We start from the raw sequence: 13,429 nt of genomic DNA, 5'->3' as shown, positions 1-13,429 counted from the left end.
GTTGTTGGCCGACAAAATTCGTGTGCAGTCTTTTGCAGTTTTCAACAGACAAGACAGCCCTTGGACAAAAGACGGCCGATCGTTCGGCCGACGATCGGTACGTGTGTATGGGGCTTTAGGCAAGAAGTATTCATAAAGATCAGGGTAAACTAATCAACCCTGTGTCCAGGGTCTTTGAAGCACAGATCATTTAAATCTATGATGTCTTGGACCCCATAGAAAAGAGGTTAGAGCTGACTTGAATAGTTTAAAAGATTTTTTTTAATGGATTCAAATAGGGCAGTGCCTCAGGATGTAGAGAATGGCCAGAAGGACCTTAACCTTAAGTAGGTTGAATTGCCCTAAAAGTCATGGGGCAAATTATCCTATGCTTTCACCCTAGATTTCATACTCTGTAATAATGGTTCCAAATTTGGTCTGCAAATGTGGAAGATATCAGGGGAGATGCTAATAGCTAGTTCTTTAAAGCTCCACGTACATATACTGCTGGGGGGCCGCCCCACGTACATATACTGCTGGGGGGCGGCAGCTCCTCTGCACAAAATCACTTACCTGTACGTCATTTCGTGCTTCCCCGGGTCTGCGACGCGCAAATGTGCCGCTGGCGACCTTCTCCCACCAATGGTTACAGAGAGAGGCAGAACAGCAGTCTGCCTATTTAAACAAGGCAGATCGCCGTTCTTCTAGTAAGGGAGACAAAGATCCTGTGTTTCTGCTAAGCAGGAATACAGATCTGTTTTCTCACAGCCAAAGCACACCCCCCCCCCACAGTAAAAAAGCACTCCCTAGGAGCACATTTAACCCTTTGACTGTGCCAGATGTTAACCCATTCCCTGCCGGTGTCATTAGTATAGTGATGGTGCATTTTGTTTTAGCACTGATCACTGTATTGGTGTCACTTAGTGTCAGATTTGTCCACCGCAATCTCACAGTCCTGCTAAAAATATTTGATCGCCACCATTACTAATTAAAAAAATAAATAAATAAAATTCCATAAAAAAATTCTCATAGATCCTAGATGCTTTTGCGAAAACCAATCAAAATACGCATATTGGGATTTTTTTTTTTTACCAAAAACGTAGCAGAATAGATATTGGCCTAAACTGATTAAGACATTTTTTTATTTTTATTGTTTATGTTTTATAGCATAAAGTAAAAAATATTGTTTGTTTTTTAAGAATGGTTAATTTTTTTTTTTTTGTTTATAGCGGAAAAAATAAAAACCTTTTAGAGGTGATCAAATACCACCTAAAGAAAGCTCTGTTTCTGGGAAAATAAGGACATAAATGTTATTTTTGTGCAGTGTCTTACGACCAGGCAATTGTCAGTTAAAATAACGCAGTGCTGTATCGCAAAAAATGGCCTGTTTACAAAGGGGAATAAACCTTCTGGAGCTGAAGTGTTTAAAAAGTTTTTTTGGGCTAAGGTGGCCCAAACAAACTATTGCCCTCCCTAACATGTGTGGCCACTGGATGTGCTATATAAACTATGTAGCTAAGGCCAGTGGTGTATTTAGGTTTAGTGCTGCCCTAGGCCTGACTAAACTCAGGCACCTCCTAATTTAAATATGACCCACCCCTTCCTGTCAAGGCCATGCCTCTTCCTGTCAAGGCCATGCCCCTTCCAGTTTAAGACCTGCCATGCCATCTGTAAACCACATCCCTTCCTTTCTAGGCTCTACTTTTTGTAACATGCATGGTGAGCCTTAAAGTTCCGGCCACAAAATCGTTACTTTAGATTTCGTGGCATCCGCTTCCTTATTGTCACCTGTAAAAGAATTGGATATTCCCATTTTTTTTTTTTTTTAAATTGTTTCAGAAGAAAATATACTCGCCTTTCCTTCAACTTCCTCCCTCCTCGGCCCGCGCCGTCATTTCCTGTCCTGCAATGCGTCCTGTTAACTATTAGTCATCACTCCGAGGATGCAATGGGCAGTGACGAAGGCGGCCGGCCGCTCCTCTCATCGCGTTATTTGCAAACAGGAAATAAGGCGATGAAAGGCGTCCCTATACTATGCCGATTGCATAGTACTGGGCATGCGCAAGATTTTGCGCTGCATTCATCGGCCCCCTCCATCTAGAAAGAGGAAGCAGGGCATATATTTGCACACGGCGGCTTCGGGTGACCAGCAAAAAGATGGCGGTGCTCTGCAAACATTTTATAAAGTAAGATTTAATGATTGTCAATCTATTTTTTAAATGTATAAAACCGGATTAGCGGATGTATGAAGGGTGGTGGATAACTGTTTTGGGAAGTATTTAAAAAAAAAAAAAGCAATTCTTTGGCCGGAACTCCGCTTTAAGCTGGCCATATTCTTTACAATCTGATTGTACAATCTCCTTTTGAGCTACCATCAAATATGTAGTACAAGGGCCTGCCCGACTGGATACAGTATGTTTAGCTTTGTCCTTCTATTACATGTTTTTGGTAAATATAAAGGAGAATGTCCAATCTGATTTTTTTTTTTTTTTTTGTGTTGGGTCAGCTTTATGAAGATTGTTGGAAGGAGGAAGGAAGAAGGGATTAATGAAAGTAGAGGTGAATGAATGGGAGGATGGACTGATTTATGGAAGGAGGGAATAGTGGATGGGGGACTTATGTATGGAGGGATGTAATGTGAGTGCAAGTAGCTGTCACGCACTGACCTGGTTTTCTCCGGACCAGCTTCTCTCTCCCCCCCCACCCCCCACTGCAGAAGTGGACTTTAGTGAACACCCCCCAGACAAACCTCTCGCACAGGGACTGGTCCTCCTTGCTGGGGGCTGCTGCGTCTCTTTGAGTTACATACCCGATCACAGTTGGATTCCCTTTCCAGTTTCTCCTGTCGGATGAGAGAGCTGTCTATAGCCGCAACCATAGTCGTTGGAAGATGCCAACAGGTCACCACAGGCTGGAGGACCTCCTGGAAGATCCAGGAGAGAGGGGTTGGTCACAGGGTATTATTCCTGGTAAGCAGAGGAGAGACCTTGTAATATGGCAGCACATCTCTGAGCCAGGCATCCTACATTCTTCTCCTATAGGGGGACACATCCTGGGTCATCCAGATGGGTACCCCCCTGAGATCCATGTCAGCGGTGTCAATGTCAAATGAGGAGGACTGATGGAGCGAGTCCCAGGTAGAGAGCAGTGAGGATCATCCACTGTGTACACAGCACAGCTGTCCCCTCCTCGTAACTCAGCATGACATTAAAGCGTAAGTTCACTGGATACCCTCCCCTTTCCCCCTCAGTCTCCCTGTTCCAATGACCTGCAATCCCCCTGCTGTCAGGACGCCACTTCACAAATCCGAGGATTTGAAAAACCCAGCGGCATCACCTTCATCTGTAACTCTCAGCAGAAGAGGCATTCTGATTGGTCAGCACCATCACATGGATGACGTTGGTCAATCAGATTCTGTCTAGCCCATCTTGTCAACATGCGGACGGCCCCCTCAGAGCTGGTGACACACACCATAACCAGTGGTTGGGACATGCGGCCCGGCGGATGGGTGTCACCTGGGTGTGGTCCGCACTCCCCACACCCCCATAGCAATGCTACTGCTGGCGTAGTGCAAACCAGCAGGAACTATGTTCGTTCGGGAGCCGGCTGTTTTTTCGTGCGGGGGAGCTTTTTTCCTTCCCCCCCCCCCCGCAAATTGCTGCCCTAGGCCTATGCCAAGATACAACATTGGCTAAGGCTACATACAATATACAGTGCTATGTTCTGGGTACGAGACAATATTTTCCTGTCTCACACCCGGAACAAAATTGCTTTGGTCTGACCGGGGCTCGGCCATTCATATGCAGCTTTGTATTCTGTCAATGAATACAAAGCTTCCTCTGATTAGCTTATACAGACAGGAATATCAGTTGTTACTTTATAGGCCTATGGAAGCCAATTGTTACTTTAAGGACCTACAGGAGGCACAGGAAGTGGAAGGAGCTGTGAAAGCCCTTTACTTTGTTTTTCAGAGGGCTTCTCTGGGCTTTGGGGGGTCCCAAAGCATTTAAAGGTGCCTGCTCTTTATTGATATTACAGTTTAGTCTATTCTAAAGATAGGTTTACTAAAGGCTCCAGGCAAACAAAAAGCTGCAAAGTTGGGCCAGGCAATAGGGTTGTCTTTAGTCTGGCTGGGCTGTATGGCAAAGTTCTAGAAGAGCTGTTGCAATACATTACAAATTGGCACAAAAAGACTCTCATACATTTGTTTTCATGAATTTCTTCTATAATGTCCACAACTAGATTGCTTCAAAATCTGTATTTTTAATCGAATGTAGATGTAAACATACTGTAGATTCTGTGTATAGTTTATTTTATGTTCTGATTCATTTCTTTTCATGTCCCCTTTGCAGCTCAGGGCTCATAGACAACACCTTCCTGTCAGCTCAACTTCTTTGGCCAAGCTGAAACTTCACATTGATGAAGTAATCCAATCACTTCCTGATGATTTGCAGAGCATCTTGCATCCTCAGTAAACTATTTCAGTAGCATTCCCATACATTCCATGACCCGTAGCGCATCTTGCATTATATGTACACCATCTTGCATCTATATCATCAATACAACTTTGTGGAGGGCTAAAAGAGAAACCAGAGGAAAAAACAAAACAAAAAACCAACCCTTATATTTAAGAAAAACCTGCAATGTCAACACCATACAGGGTTTCGAAGCACTGCTGGAAGATAAACAGTGTCATCTTTATTTGCAAATGATCCTGCATTATCACTGAAGAAACAAGCACAAAAAAATATGGTCCCATATAAAGATGGCTTATTGGGTGCTTTGTTATACCAACCTTTGAAACCACAATTAATTTCTGTAACCTGGTATATTTCTTCCACAATGATATTATATTGCTTATGTAACAATAGAGGTTAGTGTGATTTGCTAAAGAGTTTGGGATTCTTCTGTGAATGGTTCACTTTTGTTAATCTCTGAATTGGTTCCGCTATGACTAGAACATCTTCTCCTATCAGTTCAGCAAGATGCAAGACCTATATTGGAGCTGGGCTTTAGGTGGTTGGAACAAGGTTTTATATTCTGTATTACTTTGTGCAAGATGCTACACAGGGCATATTTTCATATATGCCACTATATTTATTGATTTAAGTTAAATGTAATATAACTTTATTTGGACTTATTGTGATGTAAACCTGTTTAGACATCCACTTGTGCATCAAGCTGCATTAAAGTTTGACCCCTAATAGAGCACCCTTATGCTTCTGAGGTGAAAGCAAGGTTTAATACTGGCACAGTGTGGGTCAAAGCTGCAGCACACCCCAGTGGATACAGGGAAGTGTGTGTACATTTTATGCCTGCTCACAGCAGGTTGGAAGCACTAATGCTGTGTCCATTGAAGAGTACAATTACCACAGTGGTAAATATGGGGCTATTGTAAAGCAACTGACACTGGGTGTAAAGCTGCTTTTTGAATTACACCTCTGCTACTCATGTGCATGAGTCCTAACACAGTTGATGCCCATGTGTATGATCCCTAAAACATATTTGTTATAGAAGCTTAAATCTCATTTGTTAAATTATATGTAAATATAGAGCTTAAGCACAAGTAATTTTCTGTATTAGAGGCACATAAATTTTTAAGAAACATAAAATATCTCAGAAGGCCTATCATAAATTGTGTATTCGCATTTGGTTTAAGAAGTCTGTCTAAAATGCATAACTGTTTATCTGTAAAATAAAACTGTCAACTCAAACTAAGCATATGTTCAACAAAAGATTACCTTCAGTGACAACTACATGGCACAATGATCATTATGCCCAGCTGTATAGACCATGATTTCCCTATAATATGACGTCTGGCCTCCATGCTCAATAAACAAGCGTGTAATTGGTAGAGTCCAGCCTAAATGTAGCAGGAAAAAATGTTTGGTTAAAAATTTAGCTGCCCTTATCTCATTTTTGATCTACATATTAACTGAAGGTAACCTTCGTCTATGCTTTTTCATTCATCATATGCTCAGTTTAATTTGTTCAGGTATGTTAAAAGTTTACCCTAATCCTCGATCGAAACCATCACTGGAACCCATTTAGTCTGCTAAAGGACCTTCTGTTTATTGCCTGATGGAGTCCTCAAGCAGCTCTGAAATGTAACCATCTGTGTGTGTTTGGGTATGCTTCTAAATGAACTGTATAGTGATGGGGCCATCTATTGCACCACCCAGCTGCTATTGGTAATCTCACTGTATAGAGTGTAACTAAAATGTTCTCATGCACTGAATGACAAAGCAGGCACGCAACAGGGAGACAGTTATCACCCAATAACAGGCACTGCCTGAACAAGGATCATTATGGCATAATCACCAGGTGGTATTTTAAAGTTTATCTAACTCAGGGGTACTGAATTAAAATTCACAGAGGTCCAGTTGGTAACATTTTCTTTCTGCAGAGGTCTAAATTTTATTTTTCTTCTATGACTTTCACATCACAGCCCCCTTTACATTAGTGTCCTCAGTCCCCCCTTGCATCACAACCCCCTTTCACATCACCGCCATCCAACATTCCAGCCGACCTTGCAATCACAACCCCCCTATGACAGCTTCCCCCCTCCTCCAATCACAGCCCCCTCTTACAGCACAGCCCCTAATATAACTCCCTCTCTGACATCACAGCCCTCCTCCTCATACCACAGCCCCTCAGATAACTCCCAACTTGCATCACAGCCCCTTTCTCACATTACAGCCCTCCCATATCACAGCTCCCCCCACTCACATCACAGCCCCCCTTTCACATCATAGCCCCCCATATCACAGCTCCCCCTTCTCACATTACAGCCCTCCTCCACACATCACAAACCTTTCATATCACAGCTCCCCTTTTCACAGGACAGTCCCAATCTCGCATCCCAATGGGTTGTTTTAAAAGGTGAGGCTTTACAATCACTTTAAGGTTAATTAGCATTGATGATATTGTATATACCTTGCTAAAAAAAAAACTGGTGAAAGGAACGCATCCTGAGGGTGGTAAGTAATGGCATATTTAACTAATAGTCTGGAGTTGTGAGTGGTGTCTTGGGACCAACTCTGTTTAACTTGTTCAAAAACAATATAGTTTAGTCTCAGTGTTTGCTGCTGATAAAAACTTAAAACAGGGCAGTAACTTCACAACAGGACATAGCAACTTCACAAAAAGACCTAGTTAAAATGGAGGGTGGGCAGCTTTATATCAGATTGAGATTAAACACTGAAAAATGTAAAGTGTGTGAGTTAAAATATGCATGCAGGTTATTTGCTAGAGTAGAACTCCTAGGGGATTCACGGATGGAAAAGGATTTGGGAGTCCTTGCAGATCGCAAACTCAGTAACAGCATGCGATATCCAGTTGCAGCAAGCAAGGCTAGCAGACCTTCTTTTTTTCTGTATTAAGGAATAAAACTAGAATTCTACCACTTTACAATACTCTGATTCAGCCACATCTTGGTTTATGCAGTTCAGCGTTGGTTGTTCTAGAACTGGAGAGAGTCCAGTGAAGGGCAGCAAAACTAATAAGAGGGATAAAGCTTATGACATTTTACTGACTGGGTTTAGATCTACTAAAGCCCCGTATACACGATCAGATTATCGAACGCTCTGTCATCCGTTTTTTGTTGCATGTAGTCTCATTTCAAAAGTGAAGAGGTTATTTTCATGCAAATTTTCCCGTATGACAGAATTCAATTCAGAAGTGATGTCATGTGTTGGATTGTTTTGTATGTGTTCTTTCGTCTCTGAGCAGGCCTAGTCTTGCTCTTAAGATTTTTTTTTCAGACAAAAACTATACTAATTAAACTAAAATCGGACATTGTGTTGAAGTACGATAAAAAAATTATAGCCTGCACATCCAGTTTTTGTCGTCCGAAAATCTGCTGTCGAAAGCACTATACTTACAATCCGAAAATCAGCAGATCGTTCGTCGGACGAAATTTCCCTTCCGATTTTCATATCGTGTGTACAGGCCTTAAAGCTGGATACACACTATCCAACTTTTGTGGTTAGATTTCCTTCAGATTTACCTTTTCTATGTAGTGCAATGGCCTGCCAGATTACATACAAATTGAAAGTGTTTAGGTTTGACCTCAAATTATATGGTTTTGGTAAGTCTAAAGGAAAAAGTCTTCAGAAAATCTTATAGTGTGTATGACCCATAAGACTATGATCAAATCCAACCAGTGAGGCTGATATTCTATAGGAGTTAGAAATGTTCACTTCAATCATATGAATAACAAATTCCTGTTTATTTCTTCTGTACATGACTGGGTATTAGAAAACAGCTACTCCTGGTTTCACATGGGCTACGCTTGTGTAAAAGCAGTGTGAACAGCATGCTTCACCAAAGAACTTTCAGCAAGCTCTGATAAATCTTATAAAGTACCATTCAGCTCAGGTTTGAAACTGTTGAAGATGGATCCTAATGGAGTGCTGATTGCCACATTAACCTGTTTTCATCCGCGCTATAGACAAAAGCCAGCTACATGGTGGACCTCCAGTACTGGGAGGTTGTGCATGGGCGTCTTCCCCCCCCCCCCCACACGCATACCTCCTGTGCGCCCTGTGAACGCTGTGTTCTGTTCTGTTACCATGTGATCAACTGTGTCCACACGCCATCTCTTTTTGAGGAGTGGAGAGCAGATAACCAGTCTGACAGGCCCCATCAGAGGATAGGAAAAATAACTTCTTTGCATAATTTTATAACAAACTAAGAAAAAAAATGTTTTTGTCTTTTTTTCATTTGTTTCATAAAAAATAAAAACCCAGTGGTGATTAAATACCACCAAAATTACAAAAAATATGATTTGGGTACAGTGTTGCATGACCACGCAATTGTCATTTAAAGTGAGAGCTCTAAAAATGGACCTGGGAAGGAAGGGGGTGAAAGTGCCAGTATTGAAGTGGTTAAACAAGCTGCTAGCTGGCTTTAGCATTTCTTGAAAAGCCTGCTAGTTTGTTTAAAGTGACAATCAGCACTCCCATTAGGGTCTGTACAAAATTTACAAACTGGAGTGGAATAGTACTAAAGGCTTCAACAAAGCATGCTGAAAGCTTTGCAAATGCTTTACCAAAGCTTGCTGTTCACACTGTACAAGCTGGAGCATAAATAAAACAGGCCTTAGTAAACCCTTTTTCTCTTACGTCCACCGACAGTCGCCGCCCACTTATACAGTCTTCACCAATGGGGTATTGACTTCCTCTCCTTAGGAGTAGCTAGGCAAAAGACTTGTTAAAACAAAAGCATTTACATAGACACACCCATGGGGGCTGTCCCACTGGTCCAATACCCCCCTGCAATAGCCATCCCAACTCGGTTTGTCTTCTGCCTAGTTAAGGAGTAGTCAGGCTTCCCTGTGCTGGGGCTACAGTCTCAGCCTTCTTCTATTTTATGATTTTATTTTCTGAAAATGTAATTTTTTTCATTGCATTACTAGCTGTTTATTTTGTCAGCGTTAGTTAGTCGGATCTTCAGATGAAGACGGCGTTTGCGGAGCTGGGAATCGGACTGGCCGTCCTGGTTCTCCAGGACAGAGGGTCAGATGGAATCCCAGCCTGCCATTGAGAGTTTAATTGGCTATGTGTTCACCCTGGCCTCACAAATGACCCATCCCTGTCCTCAGGGATGCAGCCTTGTGAGGTGGCTACCTCACCGGACACATCCACGGTTCGCCCGTGCACTATTGGTGTCCTGCGTTTTTGGCTGACGGCACTCCCCTGCCATCTGAGGGTGGGCGGTTTCCCGTTTGATATGAGGCACCCCACGCCATCGGGTACAGGTAAGTACACTCTGTGTGGGGCCCCTGTCTGGGGTCGCCAGTCCTGTGTGTCTGTGGTGTCCCCTATGTGTGTTTTGGGCTCCCTGATCCCGGTCCCTGCGGGGGTCTTTTCTCTCACAGCCAGCGCTGTGTGGGGTTTTGGGGGATCCCTCTCCTGTGTCACTTGAGGGTGCTTGGAGATACAGACACGTGCGGCGACCGCTGCGGGGTTAAAAACCGCCGGTCCGTCATTTTAGGTGTGGGCAGCATGTCTGGCTTCACTGTGGGTGCTTATACAGCATTCTATGTAGTGTATTTTGACGCCTTGCGGCGCCATCTTGTGTGTGGCAAACGATCGTTCCAAGCACGTCGGCAGCCATTTTGCCGAAGCCTCCCATTGATTTGCATAGGCATCCATGTTTCCTTAGCCTGCAGCCTCAGTTCAGTCTCTGCGGTGACATCACTTCCTTCCTTTACTCAGAAGCGACCGAAGGAGCTGGTAACACACTTGTGGGGCTCTGTCCTGCTGTCCTTTTCCTCCATTGTGCAGTCTTCCTAGCTTCAGTTTGTCCCTGCGGGGGGTCTGTGTTCCACAGTCATTGTAGCGGTGTGCTGCGGGGTCCGCGGCGCACTTAAAGGGCCAGTACCTTAAAAAAAATAATACATTTTTTGCAATGGAATCCCAGGACAGCAAATTCCCTCCAGCCTTGGTGGGGGATTCAAGTTCTTCTGAATCCTCTACTCTGACTAATTTGGCTGCTGTTGTGGCGACTTTGGTGTCCAAAATGGATGTGCTGATGACTGAACGTGCTGCTAGAAAAAGGCCTAGGATTTCTTTTTCTTCTGATTCTGAATGGGACATGGTTGCTGTAGGTAGCGTACCCCTGTCAGGGTCTCGCTCTTCTCAGGACCCGCAAGAGTCTGAGGGGGAGGCGGAGGTTACAGGGGTGGATGATTCCCCCCCTGGGACGCCAGAGGAACGCGCAGCTATTGACGCGCTGATTTCTGCCATTAAAGAAACATTACGTTTAGAGGATGAGCCCAATCCTCCAGGCATTGTCATCTTTTGGTACACACAGGACCCGCAAGACGGCGCAGGTTTTTCCCTGCCCCTCTCAGTTTCATCACACTGAATGAGCAATGGCGCAATTTGAAACACACCTTCATGGTGCCTCAAAGGTTTCAACTTCTCTATCCTTTTGTGTCTACTACGGTTGCATGCTGGTGTGTGGCTCCTCAAGTGGATCACACTGTAGCCAGATTGAACAAGGCTACTCTGGTTCCTACCGAAGATTCTCCGGTATTTAGGGATCCTAAGGATAGGAGGCTGGAATCACTTGCCCGCCACACCTATGTTGTGGCAGGTTCCATGCTCAAGCCGATTTTCGCCTCTGTCATGGCGGCTCAGGCTGTGGCGGATTGGACCAAGGTGCTCAGACGCACACTCGTGGCTGATTCTGCCCCCCCCCCCCCCCCCACTACCGTGGAGATGGTGGACCAGATTTATCAAGGGCTCATGTATTTGTGCGATGCGGCCTTAAATGAGGCCCCTTTGGCTGCGCGCCTGACAAGTGTCGCGGTGCTTAACCGTCGGCTGATAGGGTTGAAGAGCTGGTCGGCTGACCAGAAATCTAGAAAGGCGGTGGCTGATATTCCCTATGCGGGGTCTCGCCTTTTTGGAGAATCCCTGGATGAATTGGTTAAGGGAGTCACTGGGGGCAAGAGCACTCTGCTGCCCCAGAATCCTAAGGGCAAGTTTTTCCGCGGCAAGCAGGGGCCCGCCTCTAAACCTAATCAGGGGTCCTTTCGACACAGTACAAGGGGAAACCCTTCAAAGGCTAGGGTGGCCAGAGAAAGCCCTGGGCCGGCAAACAAAAATCTGGCCATGCTGGTGCGGCGGCTCCATCCGCCTCTGCCTGAAAGGGCGCCCTCACCCATTTCAGGGGTGGGGGGACGTTTGCACGGTTTTCTCCAACCTTGGCTGCTCCGAGTTCAGGACCGGTGGGTTCAGGAAATCATTCGATCAGGGTACAAGATCGAATTTCTTTCACGGCCGGCAGACAGATTCTTTCCCTCTAATCTTCATTTGACCCCAGGGCGGTTACAAAACCTGCATCAAGCGGTACAGGATCTCCTCACTCAGGGGGTGATCGTCCCGGTGCCTCATCGGGACAGGTTTCGGGGGGTTTTACTCAAATCTGTTCACTGTGCCCAGAAAGGGGGACAAAGTGCGGCCGATTCTGGACTTGAAAGCTCTGAACCGCTTCGTGCGTGTTCGGAAGTTCCGCATGGAATCGCTCCGCTCGGTGGTGGCCTCTCTGAGTCCGGGAGAATTCCTGGCCTCTATCGACCTGAAGGATGCGTATCTACACATCCCCATTTTTGAGGGTCATCAGAGGTACCTCCGATTTGCTATCGCGGAGGATCATTATCAGTTTGTGGCGTTACCCTTTTGGTCTCGCTTCGGCTCCAAGGGTCTTTACCAAGGCAGCGCCTGTTACGGGCACAGGGCATTGCGGTCTTGGGTTATCTGGACGATCTCCTGTTAAGATCGAGTGCCATTCAGAGCCTGCTGCGCGATCTGTCCACTACGGTCCAGACGCTCCAGGAGTTCGGTTGGACCATCAATGTTCAGAAGGCGACCTTGTCTCCTTCGGTTCGTCTCCCGTATTTGGGAATGGTTCTGGACTCTGCTCAAGCAAAGGTGTTCGTGCCGGGGACAAGCTCCGGACCCTGCAGTCCGAGGTCAGGTCCCTCAGGGACAACGAATGCTCGTCACTCAGGACCTGTCAGGGACAAAGAATCCTCGTCACTCAGGACCTGTATGCGGTCCCTGGGGTTGATGGGTGTCGGCCTTCGAGGCGATACCATTTGCACAGTTTCACACACTGTCTCTCCAAGCGGAGATCCTGGCCAGGTGGGACAGACTACCTCAGTCCTTAGACGTGAGAGTGTCTCTGAGTCGCCAAACCAGAATGGATCTCTTGTGGTGGCTTCAGTCCCCGTCTGTATCGGCCGTTACTGTGGATGGTGATTATCACGGATGCCAGCCTGTCGGGCTGGGGTGGCGTCCTGGGCAACCTATCTGCCCAGGGTGCTTGGTCGGAGGAGGAATCCTCCCTTCCAATAAACATATTGGAATTGAGAGCGATCAGGCTGTGCCTGCTCCACTGGTCAGATCGTCTTCAGGGCTGTCCTGTACGGGTGCAGACAGACAATGCTACTGCGGTGGCATACATCAACCACCAAGGGTGCACCAGAAGTGCCCGGGCGGCCCAGGAAGTGACCAGTATTCTATCTTGGGCCGAGACTCATGTCCCGGCGATATCGGCAGTTCACATTCCGGGTGTGGAGAATTGGCAGGCCAATTATCTGAGCCGCCAGACCCTGGACCAGGGGGAATGGTCCCAGCACCCGGAGGTATTTCAAATGCTGTGTGCAAAGTGGGGATCCCCGGATGTGGATCTGTTCGCGTCCTGGCTAAACCACAAGGTGGAAAGGTTTGTGGCAAGAACGCGCGATCCTCTGGCAGACGCCTCGGATGCGTTGGTAGTGCCTTGGCATCAGTATCGTCTGGTCTATGCCTTTCCTCCGATTCAGTTGTTGTCCAGGGTCCTTCCCAGGTTGGCCTCGGAACAAACACTGGTGATTCTGGTGGCGCCGGACTGGCCACGCCGGTCCTAGTACGCGGACATCGTTCACATGGCTGTC

General features: G+C 45.9%; 1 protein-coding gene across 1 annotated transcript in view; it reads left to right on the top strand.

The window, feature by feature from the left end:
• Window positions 1-4,583, top strand: part of DENND6B (DENN domain containing 6B) — a 92,891-nt gene extending 88,308 nt beyond the window's left edge. The window contains exon 20 of the mRNA XM_082254951.1: window positions 4,332-4,583. Coding sequence (XP_082111077.1) covers window positions 4,332-4,454 — 123 coding nt within the window. The 3' untranslated portion in view covers window positions 4,455-4,583. The remainder of the gene's footprint in view (window positions 1-4,331) is intronic.
• The last annotated feature ends 8,846 nt before the right edge of the window (window positions 4,584-13,429 follow it).

Source organism: Pelophylax lessonae (assembly GCF_965119305.1).
Source record: "Pelophylax lessonae genome assembly, chromosome: 4".
Taxonomy (NCBI): domain Eukaryota; kingdom Metazoa; phylum Chordata; class Amphibia; order Anura; family Ranidae; genus Pelophylax; species Pelophylax lessonae.
This window is presented reverse-complemented; position numbering and strand designations above follow the sequence as displayed.